This window comes from Podarcis filfolensis (assembly GCF_964270895.1).
Source record: "Podarcis filfolensis genome assembly, chromosome: 1".
Classification (NCBI taxonomy): domain Eukaryota; kingdom Metazoa; phylum Chordata; class Lepidosauria; order Squamata; family Lacertidae; genus Podarcis; species Podarcis filfolensis.
In genome coordinates this window covers 59677296-59697911 of record NC_139604.1, presented here as the reverse complement: position 1 = coordinate 59697911, position 20616 = coordinate 59677296, and the positions used below count along the sequence as shown (strand labels likewise).

Here is a 20616-nt window from a genome sequence, read left to right as displayed (position 1 = left end):
GGTCCTGGGCCTCGAAGGTCCGGGGGTTCCTGCCTTCCCCCACCACTCCCTCATCCTGAGCTCTATCGGGGTGAAGGCGGTCCAATCTGATTGCAAGGCGCCGACCCATTAGTAGTTCAGCGGGGCTCCGGCCAGTCGTTGAGCTGGGGGTGCTGTGCTGTGCTAGAAGGAATGTGGCAAGGCGGTACTCCCAATCCCCTTGCGTCATGCGGCGAAGGGTGTCCTTGGTGGTCCGCACCATGCGTTCTGCTTGGCCATTGGTGGCAGGGTGGAATGGCGCCGAACGGATGTGGCGGATGGCGTTCTGCGCTGTGAAGGTTTGGAATTCTCCTGACGTAAATGCAGTCCCGTTGTCTGAGACGAGAGTGTCAGGGAGCCCGTGGGTTGCAAACAGCCTGCGTAGTACTCGGATGGCTGCGGATGTAGAAGTGGACGGTACCAGTGCGACTTCCAGCCATTTGGTGTAGGAGTCCACCACGATGAAGAATGTTTTCCCCTGAAAGGGGCCAGCGAAGTCCACATGCAGGCGTGACCATGGTGCTCGGGCGGACTCCCAGGACTGGACTGGGGCCCTTGGGGGATCTGGGCGGGATTCTTGGCAGGCCTGGCAGTGTTTGACCCAGGCCTCTATCTCTCCGTCGATCCCCGGCCACCACACATAACTCCTGGCAAGGGCCTTCATTCTTACTACCCCTGGATGTGTCTCGTGTAGGGCTGTGAGGACCCTTTTGCGGAGGGGCTGGGGAACAACGACCCTGCTTCCCCATAACAGGCACCCCTTGTGGGCCGACAGTTCATGTTTGCGGGTTGTGTAGCCGGCGAATTCTGGCCCGGGGCTGCTGCTGGGCCATCCCCTCCACACCCAGTCCAGGACCCGGGAGATGACCCTATCTTTCTTGGAATGGTGTGCAACTTCTTGTGCCTGAATGGGGCGGTCAGGAAGCAGCTCCAGGCTCATAACTTCTTGTGCAGGTGCTGGGTCAGGGCCTGTTTCTGGTAGTGGTAGCCTGCTGAGGGCATCTGCATGGCCCATCGCCTTCCCAGGGCGGTGAATCAGTGCATACTGGTAGCTGGCAAGGAAAATTGACCACCTGAGGACGCGAGGAGACAGCACTTGGGGGGTCTGCTTTTCGGGGGCAAACAAGCCAAGCAACGGCTTGTGGTCAGTCACCACGGTGAAGGGCCGCCCGTACAAGAAATCATGGAATTTTTTTACTCCCTTCACGATTGCCAGACCCTCCTTGTCGATTTGCGAGTAGTTCCGCTCGGTTGCGTTGAGTGTCTGGGAAAAGTATGCCACCGGTACCTCTCTTCCATCCGGGAGTTGGTGTCCCAGGACAGCGCCAATGCCATAGGGCGAGGCGTCGCATGCTAGCACCACTGGCAGCCTCTCGTCGAAGTGTGCCAAGACCGAGTTTGAGACCAGCAAGTCCTTGACTGCCTGGAATGCGGCCTCCTGGCGCTGGCCCCACACCCAAGGGGCCCGCTTGTCCAGGAGTCTGTGTAGGGGCTCCGCTACCGCCGCCTTGTGGGGAAGGAAGGAATGGTAAAAGTTCAATAGTCCCAAGAAGGCCTGAAGTTCAGTCTTGTTCTTGGGCGCTGGGGCATCACAAATGGCCCGTACCTTGTCCCCAGTTGGGTGGACCCCTTCTGCGTCCACCATAAATCCCAGAAAGTCCACCTGAGGCACTCCTAGTAGACATTTTTCCCGCTTCACCTTGAGACCCGCCATCTGGAAACGGTGCAGAACGGTGCGGAGGCGGTCCTCAAACTCCTCTGGTGTGGGCCCGGCAATCAACACATCATCGAAGAAGGGGGTGACACCAGGAATCCCTTTAAGGAGAGAGTCCATTAGATTCTGGAATATGCCTGGTGCCACGCTGACACCAAATTGCAGCCGCTTTACCCTGAACGCTCCTCTGTGCGTCACAATCGTCTGTGCCTCTGCTGTGGCCTCATCTACTGGCAGCTGTTGATATGCTTGGGCCAAGTCCAGCTTGCCAAAAATTTTCGACCCAGCCAGGGTGGCAAGGACATGGCTGACCACTGGCACTGGGTATGCATGGGCCGTGAGGGCCTTGTTTATGGTACATTTGTAGTCTGCGCAGATGCGGACCGAACCATTAGGCTTGACGGGTGTGACGATTGGGGTTTCCCAGGGGGCATTAGGCACCGGCTCCAGCACTCCTTGCTCCACGAGTCTGTCCAATTCCTCGTCTATACGGGGTTTCAGAGCGAACGGGACCCGGCGGGCCTTGAGCCTGACTGGTCGTACTGCGGGGTCAAGCTGTAGAGCAATGGGGGGGCCCGTATACTGTCCCAATTTCCCATCGAAAACCCCCGGAAATTCCTTGCATATGGCGTCCACGTCCACTTGTAAGCTTGTGTGGTTCACCCCGGTGACGGCTAGCCCCAGTGGTCCAAACCATGCCAATCCCAGTAAGCTAATGTAGGGGCCCTTGACCACAAGCAAGTCCAGTTGCCGCGTCCGCCCTCGGTATTGCACCCTGAAGGTCCCCACCCCCATTGTGGGGACCTTACGTTTCTGGAAGTCCCGGAGGGTGAATGGGGCCGGCCTGAGTTTGGGACCCCCAGTAGGACACAGTTTCCTTAAGGTCCTTGCCGAGATTATGGATAGAGTTGAACCCGTGTCAAGCTCCATGCGGCATGGGGCCCCCTCTATCTGTACCTCTACATAAATTTTCTCTACGTTGGGGTGGGGCAACTGGTATACCTGGAAGTCCGTGAGCTCCGTCGAGTTGCCTTGGTGCGTTGGGCCCCGGGACCTGGGGCTCTTGGATTGGTCATCTGATGCCTGGCGTCGGGCGGGCCGAGCTCGACACACCCGGGCGATGTGTCCCAATTTTCTGCACTGCCTGCACTCTGCGTTGCGGAAACGGCAGGTCCTCCTCTCGTGACTTTCCCCGCAGCTTGCGCAGTTCCCTCCTTCTCGTCGAGGCAGCTGTGGTATGTGGGCTGCTTGAGTGCGCTGCTGTACTCGGTGCACCTCCTCCTTGTCAGATCCTGAGTCGTCGGTGAGGTCTTCATGGTGGACCCTCTGTTGGGACGGCTGGCTTGGCCGTGCCTCTTGCGTCGACCTCTCGGCAGCTTCCGTTGCCAGGGCCTCCTCCAGAGCGACCTGGAACGTTAGGTCCTTCTTAGCGTAGAGGCGTCGTTGCAGCTTCTCATCCTTCAGGCCACCGACGAGGCGGTCACGAAGCATGTTCTCCAGCTCTGAGAAGTTGCAGAACCGGGCAGCTTGGCGGAGAGAGGTCACAAACCCAGTTATGGTTTCCCCAGGGGCTTGCCGCTTTGCGTAGAAGGCATTTCGACGAGCCACCACTGAGGGCTGTGGCGAAAAGTGCCCCTTCAGCTGTTCCATTATTGTTTTGTATGGAACAGTAGCAACGTCTTCAGGCGCAAGGAGAGCCCGGGCGATTTCAAACGTCTCCTCTCCGCAGACGCTGAAGAATATTGCCCTCTTCTTGGCGTCTTCTTCCTCGGTGACCCCTTTGGCTTCTAGGAGGAAGGTGAAACGGGAGGCGTACGCTTCCCAGTCTCCAGATGCTGGGTTGAACGGCGAGAAGCTGCTGTCGGTTGCCATTCTGAGTTCCTTGTGTCCCGGAGCTGAAGCCTGGATACACGGTGCGAGGCAGCGGTGCGGCAGGTGGCGGTGCTGCGGTGCTGTGTGTGGCAGTCAGCTCAGCGGGATCCCACCTTCGTCGCCAGTGAAATATACTCAGAGTCGCAAAGTGATTTCATGCTCTTTATTCAGCTCATAGTGGTGAGGAGGAATGAATGAATGTCCCCTCAAAGTATCTGCTTTATATACATTATTTACACAATGGGCTGCACATGATTGGCTAATTCCAGAATTCTACTGTAAGCCAATCAGGTTGTGGATTCACTTCTATCTGGAGCATGATTGGGTGGATCCTGCCAACCAATCATACTGCTGCATTGTTCTAGGACCAATCAGACTGCTGCATTCTGAATCCTATTGTTCTAGGACCAATCAGACTGCTGCCTTTTGGATCCTATTGTTCTAGGACCAATCAGACTGCTGCAGTTTGGATCCTATTCAACTCAGTACATAACACATGGATTCCCACCCCCCAACCTAGTGTCCCTGCTATGCCCCCTTCTTGAAGCTGTCAGTTTCTGTCCTCTTTAAAGTGAATGTGGGAAGTAGAGAGAGAAGATGCGTCTGCTCCAGCAGACAGGGAGTGTGAAATATCCGTGAAGTACCACCATTGCCACCCTGCAGAAATAGTAAATCCAGATTAAACTGGGGTGGCAGTGGGGGCGGGGGCGGGATATAAGGTGACATTTTTATGAGGACAATGTCAAGTGACTGCTACAAAAAAACTTGCATGCACAAACTGTACCAAGTCCACAGTAAACTTCCATGCGGAAGTGCCGTGTAAAGCAGAAAAGGCTAGCAAAATCCCTTTCCTCGTGCAGCAGTCCTGCTATCTTTTTGATGAAGATGTACTCCCCACTCCAGTGCTAGAACACAAATTTTCCATTAGTTCTTTTGCAAGAACAAGCAAATAGGTTATGCACTTTGCGCCACAGCACCCCATTTTATGTGGATAGGATATCACACTGCTCCTAATGTATTGGGTATTGGGTATTCATCTGAATACAGCACTAAGAAGAATATGTGGGTTTGTTTGTTGAAAATTCTGGATTAGCCCAAAGGATGCATGTCAAACTCCCCACCCCCACTTTACAGTTCACCTTCTGAACCATCCTCGTTGGCTGTCCTCACCTCTCAGAAATCAGACATCTTCTCAGTGCCTGACCCCAAAATGGTAGAATCGTCTTCCTTCAATACGGCATCTTCTGAGAAAATGCCCGTGGGGAAAAGTAAGTTCAAATTCTTCCTCTTTAAAAATAGTCCGGCATTGGCTAGTTGATCAAAAAGTCGCACATGCAATGCATACTCACCCACACACACACATGTGCAATGCACATAGGCCCAATGTAATCTAGGTTAATCTCTTGGATTGTTCCACGTATGCTAAAGCATTGACTTTACTGACAGAGCCCCTCCAGACTTGTGGGTTGGGTTTTTACTTAATGTATTCCGTAACAGTGTCATTGCCACAATTATGACAGAATGCGAGCCTCTTACACCCCTTCCTCACACAACTGCTACCCACTTGGGGTTGGCCAGTTGTGCCTCGATTAGCCATTAGTCTCCCCCACCACTTCCCTATGAGCTCACAGCCCTTTCCCCAGACAGGAAGAAATCTGGGGGTGCTCAATTAAATATTGGATCCCCAGAACCTAGAATAAGCCATCCTGCATCACTTACAGTTCACTCAGAGAGTAAAGCAAACCCACAGCTCCCTACATCTGCCAGAGAACAGATTAACTTTTTGGTCTTTAACAACCCCGATCCTAGACTCCTGAAGCAGGAACCCAAACATTCTAGGCACATGGAGAATTACAAGAATCATTGATACTGGCAAACACATGCACCTCTGACTCCACTAACTAAATCACAAAGCTTTATAAAGAACAGGAGGGGAGATGACAAATAGACAAAGCAGTTTAAAAGAGCACTGTGGCTCAGAGCTATGTAGGTTGACCTAAGCAACAACAGGCTTCTCAGTCTACTCACAAGTAACAGAACATAGATGATCAGTTGCAGGTCCTCCCTACCTCCCCCATAAGCAGTAAGGGACAGCATGAATCCCTGATGAAGGGGTGGGGGGCAAAAGCTTGCTTTCAACAGCTCACTCTTAAGAACTCTATACCCCACCATTTGTTGCCATTCAGTGACCAATCAGCCATGTCATGTTTTGCAGGTGAAAAGAAAATCTACACCTTTGGGGGAATAATAGAATGCAAGGGTCAGAGGAAACTAATTATAGTATATAGTTTAACTAACTAGTGTTAGTATAACTAACTAGTGTTAGTTAATGCCAGTATTTCCCACCACCTCATTGAGCTTCCCCCTTTTGAGGCTATGACTACAATCCTATACACACTTACTTGGGAGTAGGTCTCAATGAACTCCATTGGGCATACTTCTGAGTGGACATTCATAGGACTGCATTGTTTATTTCCCATGTCCGTGGATGACTTTCCTGCAGTAAAATAAAACTTATGGATGAATCATCACCATGCTATAGGGGCACAATCCTGCAAACAAGTAATTATGGAAGAGTTAACAGAATTTCCTTTCTATATGGTGAGATTTCTCTGTAAAACAAAACACGTATTTACTCTTTAGCTATGCTATTCACCAGTGTTCTTACAGGAACACAAACCAAAAGCCCTAAAGCTGCCACCCTATGCTCATAACCCACCAAGCATGGGGTTAGGCCTGGTCAGGCTGGCAGAGGCAACCTTCCCTTTTGCCATGACAAGAGAAAACTATTGCAAAGCTGGCTGGTTACTCCTTCTCTGTCCCCATGGTCTTCTAAAGCACAATAAGCACTGCTTTACCTCTAAAGTTCCCTCGCCTGTCTCTGCTGACACATAAAATCTTTTCTCAAGCCCTCCATGGAATTGATAACATGGACACCATATTGAGCTGCTTGAAAGCTTGCCTTCTTTTTCCCTCCCTTTCTCCTGGCCCAGCGCCACCTAGTGGTCCCTGTGTTTATACAGCTACCTCACACCATATGTTGTTTCCTCCTCTTGTCCCTCCTTCTCTCAAGACAGTTTCCTCTTCAGTCTATGGGTCCCTAGCCTGACTTCTCCAGCCCCTTCCTTAAACTACTTTTCTCTGGGCCTTGTGTCCTTCCCTGCACTTCCTGAGGGAATCTCTTCCTACATGAGCATTTTCTTCTGCCCTGCCTGCGGCCTTCCCTCTGTCCCTCCTTACAGCAGTCTGATCCTAGATTCATGAACATTTGGCCTTTCACTTGTGTCAAAGAAGGTGTACAACAAATAATCTTGTAGCATCTTCAAGACTAACACGTCCATAATGGCGTCAGCTTTGGGGACTAAAGTCCACAATTGTATGTCATTATCTGTCTGTTAGGTTTTTAAAAAAGCAGTTATTCCCCTCTCCTCCCCGATAACATGGCAAGCAAAATAAACTAGCGCCTAGTGCTGGCACATTCTTTCTGAGCAACTAAACTATTTTAACTTTTCCTAGCACAGTGACTCAGCCAGTGGCTGTGCAGGTGTATTGATTGATTAAGTGAGGCAATTCTACTTTTCAGTTAGATAAATTATCCAATACATATGACATGGAGGTAACAGTTGTTGTTTTTTTAAAGCAACTCTACAATGTTCATAAGTTATTAAAAATTAGCATTCATGATCCTGACTGGTACGGACGCAGGATACTTTGGAATTCCCTCCCTAGTGAAGGTAGGCTGCTTCCCTCCTTGTTGTCCTTCCACCAGCAGGACTTTTTCGTTTCAACAGGCTTTTGGGTATGGACTGCTTTTTATGAAAGGACTACTGCCGTGTTGTTTTTATTGTAATTATTTGTATGGGTGTTTTTTTATACATGTTATATATGTATATAGTTTTACTTCCATCAATGTTTAATTGCTTTTTAATGATTGTTCTTTTCCATGTTTTTAGCGGTTCTCATTTTTATATGTAAGCAGCCTTGTGTTCCATCAGGGGGAAAAGGCGTGTCTAAATAAATAAACAAATATTCATAAATATAGATAACTTATTTGTATAATGTATTTATTTATTATTGGATTTACATCCCACCTTTCAGCCAAAGCACCCAAGGCAGTTGATAAGTTGAAAACATAAAGTGATATGTAAGAGAGAACAGAGAGACTTCTCTCAGACCCACTAAGGGTCATTTCCGGAGCTAATGGCCAGTGCTCTGTGGCCTGGGCTTCTCATCTGCCTTCCCCCAGGGCACACAGGCCTTTTCTAATGCAGCTAATATCACCACAATGTAATGTCTGACTTTCAGCTACAGTGGTTTTCCCTGGAAGTTTTCATTAGTTTTTCATTAGTTTTCATTCATATGCCATATGATTATATTATGTTTCAACTTTCGAAAGCTCCTTCCCTGGATCGTTGGAGCCTTGCACAGTCTCGTCTCACTCTTGGACAGCTGTCAGAGGAAGAAATGCACACTCACATTTTGGCCTGCCCCTTCATAGAAGAATGCAGGAGGTGAGTACCTTCAGAGCTCAACTCTGGTGTGAGAAGCCTCTGCCTTGCAGTTTCACCGGACTTAAGGAGAGACTCCTGCATGCTTTCTGTTACTTTCCATTTTGAAGCAAACATTATTCCTTCCTCCTGGATGGTCTGTACGCTACTCCACTGTGTGTGAGATTCTCAGTAAAAGCTCAGTCAGTAAAAGACAGGGTGCACCCACCCAGTAGCAACCCAGTTGCCTACCTGGCTTTCCAATTTTGAGTTCACTGCTGGTAAAGAAGATGGGGAGGGGTGAGGTGGCAGGGATGTTGGCGCAGTGTGGGCACAGTGGAGGGAGTGTTTGATGGGCTCCACCAGTGCCGGTACACCGCTGAACTCCCTGTCACCTTTTCCCTCTTAAGTTACTGGCAGCGGCCTCTGCCATGGGAAGCCAGATGACCAATGCCAACCTAGGCTGCTGTGCCCTGCTGACCACTCCTGGCTAAACCTGTGTCCACCTTTTCAGTGAAAGCTGCACCCAGCGGCCACCCACCCCATCCTCTCATAGTGCAATAGTAGTTCTGCCTTCAAATGAGGAGATAAGCTTTTTCAGAGCAGGGAGCAAAGACCTTTCTTTGCAAGTTTCACTTGGCACGCTTTGGGACAACAGTGCAGAACAAGCAACCCACTTTCAGCTTTTTAGTGTTTGCTGCCCCACTTCTGAGCGCTTTTTGAGGCCCTGTATCATTCATCAGTTTGCCCATCCTTTTGTGTAGTGCTCCTTTTCTGAGACAATGTTCTGGGCCTACCTGCTGTCCACCACTGATCAACATGAAGGAGGCCCTCAGCAATGCAGGGTAGGGTCCACCCCTGAGGCACCCTCCGCCATTCTGTCAGACAGGTGTCTGGTGGATCCGGAGCTGCCAAAGAGTCGTAAGTTATAAAGACCCAGAGAAGCAAAGTTGGGAAGAAGTTGGGCTTTTCACATTATGTGGATAACTGTGTTCTTAAAAGCGTCAGCCATCTAGACTTACAAGTCCACTACAGTGGTACCTCGGGATGCGAACAGGATCCATTCTGGAGCCCCGTTCGCATCCTGAACAGAACGTAAGACGCGACTGCATGCCTGTGCATGTGCAGGTCGCATTTTGCCGCTTCCATGCATGCACGTCATGTCATTTTGACCATCTGTGCATACGCGAGCGTCGAAACCCGGACGTAAGCGCTCCGTTACTTCCGGGTCACCGTGGAGCACAACCCGAAAATACTTATCCTGAAGCATATTTATCCCGAGGTATGACTGTACTAGCACCTCCAGCATCACCTTAAACTCACAAAGCAGCAACCCACTCTGTAACCACTTTGTGTAGTGTGCAAACATCTGCTCAACTCATGACTACATGCCCCCATGTGTGTGTGCACACATGCGCGCACGCACACACACACACACACACACACACACACACAGAGCCAACATCCTGCCAACGATCCCGTCATGTTTACCACACAAACCTCATTGCTTAAGGAATAGCTGTTAGAATCACTTCACCTCAGATGAAGTGACTTTACCAGACCACTTCCCTCTCACATCCGCTCTAAATCCATGTGCTTTAATTACCTTCTTATGTGCCTCCCCTCCCCCCCCCCACAATTTTTTGGCTTTTAACCTCCCCAGTTGGCTTCTTATTTTTTATTGCTTTTACCATCCTCCTGGAATATGTAATGGAAGTGGAGCGAATATGATCTCTGACAGGATGTGCTATTTTGCCTGTTCATCTGTGACACAGCTTCTTGTCAGGCTTTTCTGCTCCTCCTCCACAGACCTGGTATTCACTAGGAAATTGCAAATGGCCAATCTGCATATGGCAAATATTTAATAATATTGGAAGTATAATAAAAATATTTCTGTTGAAGATAAACATGTATATCTGTAGTTAACCCAAGAAACTATAGCTGTTTATACTCTATACCTTAAAAGCACATTCAAAGCACAGTCTTTTCCTCAAAGAATTCTGGGCACTGTAGTTTACCCCTCACAGAGTTACAATTCAAATCCACATGTTAACAAACAGCAGTGCCCATAATTCTTTGAGGAGAAAAATGTTCTTTGAATGTGCTTTGAAGGCATAGAGTGTACATAATCTAGACTTTGTATAGATGTGGTCTCTCCTACCCCCACCCCCAAATATAGTTTACCCCAGGATTGTCAGGGTGGTGCTCATGGGTGCAGTTGCACATGCAGAGGCATTCACTGGTTCTCAGAGGCTTGCTTCCCCTGCTGAAATTAGGCTTGTGAAAAGCATTTTGTTGCAGCCAATAGAAAGATTACAGAGTGTGCTTGGCCATTGTGTGCATGTAGTGCTCATGACAGTTTGTCCAATTTGCAAATGCACCCATGAGCAAGAAAAGGTTGGTGATCCGTGCTTTGCCCTAAATGATCCTTTTCTAATTCTACTATGTTTCCAGACAAATTCACAACTGTCTCAGCTGCTACTACTCTTGTAGCTTCAGACCATTTTCCTTATACTGGAAACTAAGTGCAGTGGAACCTTGGTTTTTGAACGTAATCCATTCTGGAAGACGTTCAACTTCCGAAACGTTCAGAAACTGAAGCATGCACTTCTGGAAGCATTTACTTATGGAAAATTCAATATGGAAGCCATGTGGCATGTTTGACTTCTGAAAAGCGTTCGAAAAGCGAAGCAGTTACTTTCAGGTTTTTGGCACTTGAAAACTGAAACAACCGACTTCCAAGACGTTCAGAAACCAAACTTCCACTATACAAGAGTTACAGATGACTAAGTTGGTCTCTGAGAAGACTTGTTCTCTTCACAATTGCCTGTGCTTCTCTCAGTTGACTTCTAACCCACCACCTGTTTGGATTTTCACTTTTTGAAATATGGCAGCCCTAGATACCTCCCCTCTCCCATATCTCTTACCTTACTTCTTTTGTCTGCCTTACACTTTAAGAACCCCAGAAGTATTCCATCACAAGCCCATAAGTAGCATAGCTCATACCAATTGTTTCTAAATCAGTCACACCTAACCCATCTTTTTTCTCCTCTTCCCACTTTCTTTCCCTAGATGCCATATTGGTTCAGGACCATTAAGGATTGTGAGTGTACATAATACGGGCAAATTTGTCCGAATCTTCAATACATTATTGAACAAGGAAATAGATTTAAGTGGCTACATCATCCAGCAGTGGGTTAAAGACTTCCCAGTGTCTATCTATCGTTTCCCGAATGGCACCATTCTGCCTGCACAGCATCACATCACAGTAAGCAGCAGGGACCTCTCCTGCTTCCCAATCCTGAGTGTGATATAGATATACAAACCGTATTTTTCCATGTATAAGACGCCCCCATGTATAAACCACCTCCTATTTTGGGGGACTAAATTTAAAGAAAATGAGGCGAGATGGCCCAAAGTTGTTGAGCTTTTTTTTAGGGGGAATTGCACTCATGCCATCAAAATCACCCCAGCAAATCCATTGCTGGGGGTTGGCATAGTGGGCATCCACTCACCCCACGCCACTGAGGGCGGGAAGCTTCCTAGAGCATGGCCACCAACCAGCTGGCTGGTGTGCACAGCTTCCCCTCCACGCAGCTGCAGGAAACGCTCCCTAGAGTGCACACCTCCCACAGTGGCATGGGGGGGGGAGTTGCGCGACTGCCAACCAGCTGGCTGGCAGCTCGCAACTCCCCCCCCCCCCAATATCCGTGTAAAGGACAATCCCAGTTTTTTGACATGATTTTTGAGTCAAAAAACCTCATCTAATACATGGAAATTACGGTATGTAAGATATTATCTTGCTGAACAATAATTTCATGCCACAGGTAGTCCAAAACATTTTGCTTCAGACAGATGACATCAATATGAACTGAAAGTTAGCCCACTGGATTTAAGAACTCTAAAAAGTTATTTTTGCTATAAAATTTTTCTATATCCTAAAAAAAGTTGAGTTTGAGCAAAGAAAGAAAGAAGGAATCAGTTGTCTCTATCTGAAATATTTCTAAATTGTACTGTGCGCTTATGGGTACTAAAATATTTTTAAAAAGCAAAATGGTTGTATGGGAAATGTTGCTGCTTTCCCAGAAATGTGTAATTCTGACCAACAAAACAGAATGTATTTCTACCAGCATTACAGTGAAATAATAGACTATATATGGGTGGAATTTAACATCGTGCTAAGACAATTGCTCCATCAGCACAAGCATTTATGTTTGCTAGACCAGGTTTTTTTTAAAGCAGATTTCCTGACTGCACAGGAATTTAATGAGCAAAGCCAAAAGGGATTAACAAATTAGTAGTAGTTTTCTGGACTAGTTCACTTACTGGATCTCCTTTTCATTCCAAATTGTCTTTCCAAGTAGCTTTTCTCCCCATGAGGTCTGCAAAAACAGGGCACCAGGCTACAGTTACAGATGAAAATGGGAGGTACTGTAGGTCATACATTAATGTTGTGTCTCATCCATTTGCACTATATTTTATAGGTGTGGGCTGCAGGGGCCAACCTTGCTCATGAGCAAGCTTCAAACATGCCACTAAGCAGGCAACATTTTTTCAGAACGGGTCCAGAATGCACGACCTGCCTCTGTGACTACCATGGCCAGGTGAATTGCTTTGTTTAATAGTCTGGAGGGGAAGGGATGTACAGTGTGTTATAATTTTCTGAGTTTTAAAAATTAAAAAGGGGGAAAGGCCGAAAAGGTTGACCATCCTAAGGTAATGATAGCCAACGTGGGACCCCCCCCCTCCAGATGTTGTTGGGTTACAACACTAGACATGATGGTTGGGGTTGATGGGAATCGTAGTCCAACAACACCTGCAGGGCACCACATTGGCTATCCATGATGTAGGGTGGCATTGTATCAGAGTAAACTTAAGCATAGATTTGTAATATGAAACAGTATTTGAGTGTGGTGGAGCTCATGAATATACATGAAATGGCTGTTATGCACACTGTAAACAGTGAGATGTTTATGTGAACCCAAAGTGTGCCTTGGGGTTGGTTTCTGTTGAATGAGGTCACCAAAGACCTATGACATTTCTGTGACTTAAGGTGTTGTTTACATGGCGAGTGAAGCTGCAATTGGTTTCCCACATCCAGGGAACAGTGTATCTCTGTGTGTTTATTTTGTGTGTCAGTTATAGTACCCCTGCCCCGAAGAGAACATCGTGTGCAGCCACCAAATGGCATCACAGCTTGTTTGGAGCAGAGCATTAGTAGTTATAAGCCAGCAGCTAAATATTAATGGCCACTTCTAAAATTTTGAATAAATGAATATAAACCTAAGTATGTGATCCTAGATTGTAATTTCTGGATCAACAGCTGATACACATTTATGGCTGTTGGGAATGAAGGACATGCTAAAGGACTTGCATGCCATGAGGGGAAAGCAGAAGAGGGAATGTCTTACCATCCACTTCTGAATAGATCCTGAGAGAATCCGTCCTTTTCTCATGCATTGATATAACAAATTGTCAACTACCATGGGAGCATTGAAAAGCAGTACCGTATTATATAAATGTTGAAGTCTGATGAATAATTTTATTTTCCTTTCACTTTCATCTTCTAAGATTATCTCACAATATAGAGGTCCTCAGCACTTCATGGCAGCTGCAGATGCCTATAGCGATAATGTGGACCTTTCAGTGGACAAATTTCCCCTCAGTGAAGATGATGAAACTTTTGAGTCCTTGCCTTCGAGGCCAGACGTAGCTTCGTCCCAACGAATTCGTAGAACTTCAGGCATCTTGGTAAACAAAAGGTAGAGATTCAATCTAGGAGTGTGCTGGTGAAAAACAGGTAGAAGGAATGGAGTACAGTCAGTATCATGCAATGGTTTGCACATAACACTAAGCCATGGTTTATTAAACCATAGCTTAGTGTTATGCATGACCCCTTTTGAGCCACTTAACTATAGTTTGCTTACTGCATACAAACCACAAGTTGAATTCATTATTTGTTATTGGCTCACAAATCCTGGTTTATTTTACATGTTTGGTGTTATATGTGAACCTAGCACCTTTCCTTAACCATGGCTTGTTTGACACTCCCTGTCTTCTATAAATTCACAAAACTAGAAAGGCATGAGGCAAGATTAGCTCAAAAACCAAACAAATGTTGGAGAAACAAGTCGTGTTTTGTTTGATTGTCTGTAAGGCAACTTGTGGTTAACTCACGTTTTGTTAAACAAAGCATGGTTTAAAACAAACTATGGTTTAGTGTTAAGTGCAAATCATAACATTACTATCACACTGCTAATATCAAACTCATGCCCTCTGAAGACTGTGGCTCTGAATCTTTAGATGCCAGCACCGATTTTTAGAACAGTGCAGTCTTGAAAGGTTTGATCTGCCATTTTAATTCAAAATGGCATCCAGTTGTATCCAAAGAGACGAAAACCTGCTCCATGATCTCAGGAAGCATTATGCAAAATTATGACAGAGGTGTCCAAGAGGTGTCCAAATGTGCAGTGTACAAACAACTTTCCAAAATATAAAGTCGATCAGGTTGATCACTTTCAGTGCCCAGATGCACCAGTGTGAAGTGTTTGCAGCTGCCCTGCAGCTGTTTGAAATGGATAGTGTTGGTTGCAAGGAGCTGATGCTTATTCCGACTCTTTTAACAGGGTGAGCTTCCTCTTGGGTCAATCTTCTTTTTTTCCTGTTCAGGTTCCATGGACACTTTTCTTTTGATTCTGCACAAAGTAGCAAAATGCTGCTTAGTCGTGCCACAGGTATCAGGACGAGAATCAGTGATGCAAGCAGCGAAACTTCCAGCTTATATTCAGTTTCCTCAAAAAGTTTGCTTCCACTCATGGGTATGCAAGTCAACTCTGTTTTAACTATATCTGTTGTTAAATATACGGTAATCTGTGTACTGCTATGTGCATTAAGGAAGAATTTTGTGCAATATTTGTCAAAATAAATAAAAAATAATTTTAGAAGCATAGCTTAATTCAATGTTTTCATAACTGGAACTAACTACACGTCACACGCAAACCGATGGTATGGATCCCTGATGCCTTCTTAAAAAAAGAAGAAGGAAAAATAGCTCTAGGAGGGAGTGTTTTGAGCAGAGCATCAGCAAAGATAGGTTTCTTGCTTAGCTCTTTCCTGTCCATCATTTCTCAGCTCTGTATCACCGTCTAAGCAGTTCCCCACTCCCATTCCCTGCTGCTTTGGAAGACAAATGTGAAGCACAAAAAGGGTAGATACTGAAAGAGAGAAGCATTCCCTCTTTTTGTCCTCCCTACTCTGTTCACAATACTTCTTCCCCCCTCCAAAGTTTTATTCATTTCAGAATGGTGTTGGGCCTCCATTCGGTGTGTGTACACATACCATATAGTTAGCCCCTTAGGACAATTCTACACTAGGGACCTAAATACAGTGGTGCCTCGGGTTAAGAACTTAATTCGTTCCGGAGGTCCATTCTTAACCTGAAACTGTTCTTAACCTGAGGTACCACTTTAGCTAATGGGGCCTCCTGCTGCCGTCGCGCGATTTCTTTTCTCATCCTGAAGCAAAGTTCTTAACCCGAGGTACTATTTTTGGGTTAGTCGAGTCTGTAACCTGAAGCGTCTGTAACCCGAGGTACCACTGTATGGGTAATAAAAATGTTCCCCCTCCCACCTAATATCCTGGAAGCTGAATGGATGGAGGACAGAAATCTCTCAACATCTCACGAAACACAGCCTCAGGTTCATTTAGTGTAGATGCACACCAAGAAACAATACCAATGTGCAGTGAGCAATCTAATTACAGTACCTAAATCTGTGGTCATGGGCACAGTGGCACCCTTGAGGATTTCCCCTGGTGCCCACAAAATCATTGAGCACCCTATTCACTGCCTCCTTGACATGACATGACATGGCAAAGGTGGGTATTCCCCCTCCCAAAGTACATAGAGCTGAAGGAGGAAGTTTCAAAGAGTGACACTCTTTCCTACTTTCTCGTTCAGTGCAATGTGTTTTTCATGTCTCAGACTGGCAGCAGAGCAATGAAGAGGAAGGAAAGGGGCATGAACTGGAAGACAGCAGAGGAAAAGGAAGTGGCAGGAGGCAGAATGAGAAAGTGAAGTGCCATAGGGGATGAGGGCCAGTGAAGGCTGCAGTCTGGGAAGGAGATGGGGAGTGTCCCAAGGGCCACATAGAGGCACCCTCTGGGTCTGAGGTTTCCTGCCCCTGCTCTGAATGATTTAGGTCAAGGTTACCTGAAGCACCCTTATTTTACTGTTAGATATTGTTTTCTAATTGGAAATTGTAAACAACTTTGTGGAAGAAGTTACTCAAAAAGTAGGATATACATTTTTAAATGAACAAGTATGGCTATGTCTCCCTCCCCCATCATTTGATGGTACCAAACACATGAACACGTTCTCCCCACCAACATTCCCAGTTGCTCTGTTCTTTCTGCAGTGTGTGGAATCATGTGCTAAGAAGTTAAATGAGGTGTGTGGTAAGACAGGGATAAATTGTGAGCCTTACTTGCTATTGTGTGAGTTCCAAAACACATTGTGCTCAGCCATTGCTCTGTGGGTCTAGATAAAGGTGCTCAATTGTTTATGATTCTTCTAAAGTGGGGAAGGGGTGTTTTAGACACCATCTTCAGTTTAGATTAAATTGCAAAGTGCATGTGGGGGCGAATTTTAGTGCTAATAAGGCACTCTGCTTTTATTGTTCTTTGGCAGAAAAGAATAGCAGTTCTTCAACCAGCGAGGGAGATTTTGCTTTTCAGACATGGCAGCCTCAAATTATGGAACCAGAAGCTAGAGTAAGTATGTTCATTAGTAACAAATACATGGAGAGGTTAGTGGCCTCCCCAGAGTCGTACTGTAAATGCTGTGTAGGCACCTCTGAGCCCAAGGTTGCTGGATAATCAGACATTGGAATAAAGAAACAGGAAACAGAGGTTTCCTTCTCCAAAGCAGAGTACAAGTACAACTAGCAGAAAGTGTCCGATGCTGTGTGGGAATTCTAAGAAACCCAAACATATTGTGATTTTTAAATGGATAGTATGATTTGTGAGTATAGCTGCTGTGCATCCCCCCCCCCCCCCGCGATGCAGGGCTCAATGCATCCAATGGTATCCAAACATAGACAAAAATACCTCTTCCACCTTAGGAAATCTCATCTGCAACTATCACTATGCCCTCTTGATTCAAAATTGTGTCTAGCCTCCAAACATAGAGCAGGATGATCATCTCCATCTTGGAACCAAATTGGGGGACAATAACTTCAAGTCATCCAAATTGGCATAGTTTGGACTCATGATGCTTAATTGGGCAAAGTGACACCAAATTGGGCAACAATATCTTCAGGGGTGTCCACATTGGCACCGTTTGGACCCATAACCAAAACTGAGTGAAGTCACATCAAAGTCACATTTTGGTCCACCATCTTGATTCAAAATAGCACCCAGCATCAAAACATAGATGAAGTTCGCTGCTTCCCCCCTCAGGAACTCTCATGCTGAGTTGGCCAATATCTTCAGAGGCATCCACATTGGCACAAGTTGGCCTGTCATGCCAAATTTGCTAAATAGTGAAATGATATATTCAGAGGCGTCCAAACTGGTGCAGGTTGGACACATCACACCAAAAACTGGACAACGACATGCCCAAGTCACATTTCAGTCTGCCATCTTGATTCAAAATGGCAGTCGGTTGCTGCCCCCACTTCAGCAGCCCTCATGTAGAGTTTGAAATAAGCATAGTTTGGACCTGTCCCACCAAAAATTGGGCTGTCACGCTAAAGACATGTTTCAGTCTGCCAACGTCCAATCAATGGCAGCCGATGTCAAACATTGATAAAGACTACCACCCCCACTTTAGGAACCCTCATAGCAAATTTGTAAACAATATCTTGAGAGGCATCGCAACGTATAGGAAACTTTCCAAAATATACAGAAGATAAATTAGTACTAAAACATTTTTTTGAAATAAAGAATAAAAAATAAAAGAGCACTATAGCATGTCACACCACAATGCTATAATGCTTTTAAAAAAATTTTTTTTAAGCATTCTGGCCATTGGCATTTTTGCAGCAGGGTTAATGGCAATGACCAGAAAGCTTTTTATTTCTTATTTTTAGACAGCATTATGGTGTTAAGCATGCTAACATTATTTAAAAAAAAATAGCTGGAAAAACTTTAGCTCTAGTTAAGAGATCAATTAAATAACATAAACAGGGTGATAAAAGTCACTTACCGCAAAGGTTATGGTGAGTGTATGCAGTTTTTTGACAAGTTCACCTGCACGATAGATCTCTGCCCATCTAATCCCTGCCTCTTTAAACAGACAGAAGTAGCACCAAGGGCATGTACACCTAGTGAGACTGTGCTCTTATTTTGGGGAAAAACCAAAACAGACTTTCTACAGCCTGAGAAATGATGGAAGAAACAAAAATGGATGGTGTTGGGTAGATTCCTCATAAAAAGGGAATGAATGAAACATAGTTTACTATAGACTGTGGAATCATCCAGGGGTTCCTTTAAATAACAGAGTTGGAGGAGCAGGGGTTAGTTTAGCTATCTGTATAAAAGCTCCTTTAGACCAGAATGATTGTTTGAAGAAACAATAGGCTGTAGGAGTAAATCCAAAGCTTGTAGGTGGCAGACAGAGGGAGAATCTAGCTCAAGGAGAATAAGTACTTCTGTTCTGCTAACCTGCAAGGGTTGGATGTTTTAGAAGGAACATCTGGACCTTTTCCAATCCCCATCCTTTGTTTAGCTCTAATCCAGGATAAACTGATAATATAGGCAAGTCCCAAGAGAAAGAATAGGAGAAATAGAATGAAGAGTACATGGTGGCTGGGTGAATACCTAAGTCTCAACATTGACTCACCGGGCACTTCAGCTAGAAAGCCCTCTTTTTGTGTTAAATTGGAAATCTATTTTTTTTACCTCTTGCATGCTTAGATACATATCAGTGTGTCTACTTAAATAACAATTCCACAGTGCGCAGCAAATCCCATTAACTCCAAAAAAGATTGTAAAGAACCAGTGGTTATTGCATAGCGTGAGGATAGCAGCGCTATAAGATGACAGCATTTTAACTAGACCCAGGGACTGTTGTAAGGTTAATATGAGTAGAATGGGCAACGGCAGAAGAACAAAGATTCTGGCCTTTATAAACAGCCCCTGCCCCCTAAGTGCCAGTGCTAGACTATGATTATGGAAAAACACACAGAAAGAGCCACAGTGAATGCTGCTCATACAAATGCAGTCCTGGAACTGTTTTACATTAAAGGGCAGGAAATATTATAAAATAAGTACATGCATGCATGCATTCTGGGTTGTAGCCAAATAAGTTTTACTCAGAGTAGACACACTGAAATTAATGGACACAAGAGAGTCATGCTTCTTACTTTCAATTGGTCAACTCTGAGTAGGACTAGCATTGGATACCTTGGGTTCACATCACGTGAGGGATCAGTTATTATTATTTTGTGATTACACAAGTAAAAAGTATCCTAGCTGAATCTGCTATAATTTCAAGTCTTCCTACACACCTGCCAGTTCCAAGTTATTAATTCATTAGGTCAGTGTTGATGTCTGAAATGATGACTTGCTGTGGCATCCATCTGCAGCAGAGGAAGAGGCGCCTCCCAAAGTCTTGCACATTTTCAGGCCTTGAGTAATTTCCTTTATTTAAAGATGAGGCTTCCTGCTATTACATTCTGTCATTTATGTAGCCCCACAAGTCACATTAAAACCAATGTAAAAAAAAACCTTGCATGTAATGTGCCTTTTCCAGGAACCTTGAAAATTAGATGAACAGAGAGGCTGTTTGGCAGACCTTATATTAGGAAAAAAATGTTACTGCTAATCCTTAGTGGAGGAATTAAATTGCTCTGCTTCCCTGTCTCCCCCTGCACAACCAGTTAGTATTTTAGTAGAATTAAGGTGGCAATTTTTTCAAAGGCAAATAAATAAATGGCATTTAGATTCCTAACTTCTAGTGAGTTAAGTAGATGTTTTTGCCTCTAGCTTGTGTCACAGGTCTGTTGTGCGACTTTGACAAATATGTTCCTCTTTTCTCTGCCAAATTTGAAAAAGGAGAAATCTTTATCCTCCTTTGGGCAGAGGTCTTGGATATATTTAAGAGTGGGAAAGGCTTTGATACTTTCAACACTTCCACAAAAGGGCAGATGTTAATAGATTTCACTGCCGCTAACACATCATACATATGGAGCATTCATCCTATAATAACAGGTTATGGACTATGCTTGCTGATTTGAGTAGTATGCTATACTAAGGTAAAGGTAAAGGACCCCTGGACAGTTAAGTCCAGTCAAAGGTGACTATTGGGGTAAAGCACTCAGCTCACTTCAGGCCAAAGGAGCCGGCATTTGTCCACAGACAGCTTTCCAGGTCATGTGGCCAGCATGACTAAACTGCTACTGGTGCAACGGAACACCGTGACGGAAGCACGGAAACAGCATTGCGGCGGACGTGGGTGGTGCTGTGGTCTAAACTACTGAGCCTCTTGGACTTGCCAATCAGAAGGTTGACGGTTTGAATCCCTGG

General features: G+C 45.6%; 2 protein-coding genes across 10 annotated transcripts in view; one reads left to right on the top strand and one right to left on the bottom strand.

The window, feature by feature from the left end:
* RASSF7 (Ras association domain family member 7) overlaps window positions 1–6579 on the bottom strand; it is a 120693-nt gene extending 114114 nt beyond the window's left edge. For all 6 annotated transcript variants that reach the window (XR_014545802.1, XR_014545803.1, XR_014545804.1 and 3 more), the window contains exons 1-2: window positions 6463–6579; window positions 6007–6101 (exon numbers count right to left, since the gene is read on the bottom strand). The gene's annotated coding sequence lies outside the window, so the exon portion shown is untranslated. The remainder of the gene's footprint in view (window positions 1–6006; window positions 6102–6462) is intronic.
* LMNTD2 (lamin tail domain containing 2) overlaps window positions 1–20616 on the top strand; it is an 85791-nt gene that overhangs the window by 64449 nt on the left and 726 nt on the right. For 2 of the 4 annotated variants that reach the window (XM_083604190.1, XM_083604188.1), the window contains 7 exons: window positions 4739–4872; window positions 8001–8115; window positions 11164–11359; window positions 12576–12695; window positions 13663–13853; window positions 14761–14909; window positions 16778–16860. In XM_083604190.1, coding sequence (XP_083460316.1) covers window positions 4739–4872; window positions 8001–8115; window positions 11164–11359; window positions 12576–12695; window positions 13663–13853; window positions 14761–14909; window positions 16778–16860 — 988 coding nt within the window. Of the gene's footprint in view, window positions 1–4738; window positions 4873–8000; window positions 8116–11163; window positions 11360–12575; window positions 12696–13662; window positions 13854–14717; window positions 14910–16777; window positions 16861–20616 lie in introns of those variants that run through there. The other 2 variants (XM_083604189.1, XM_083604191.1) reach the window with 2 other exon arrangements.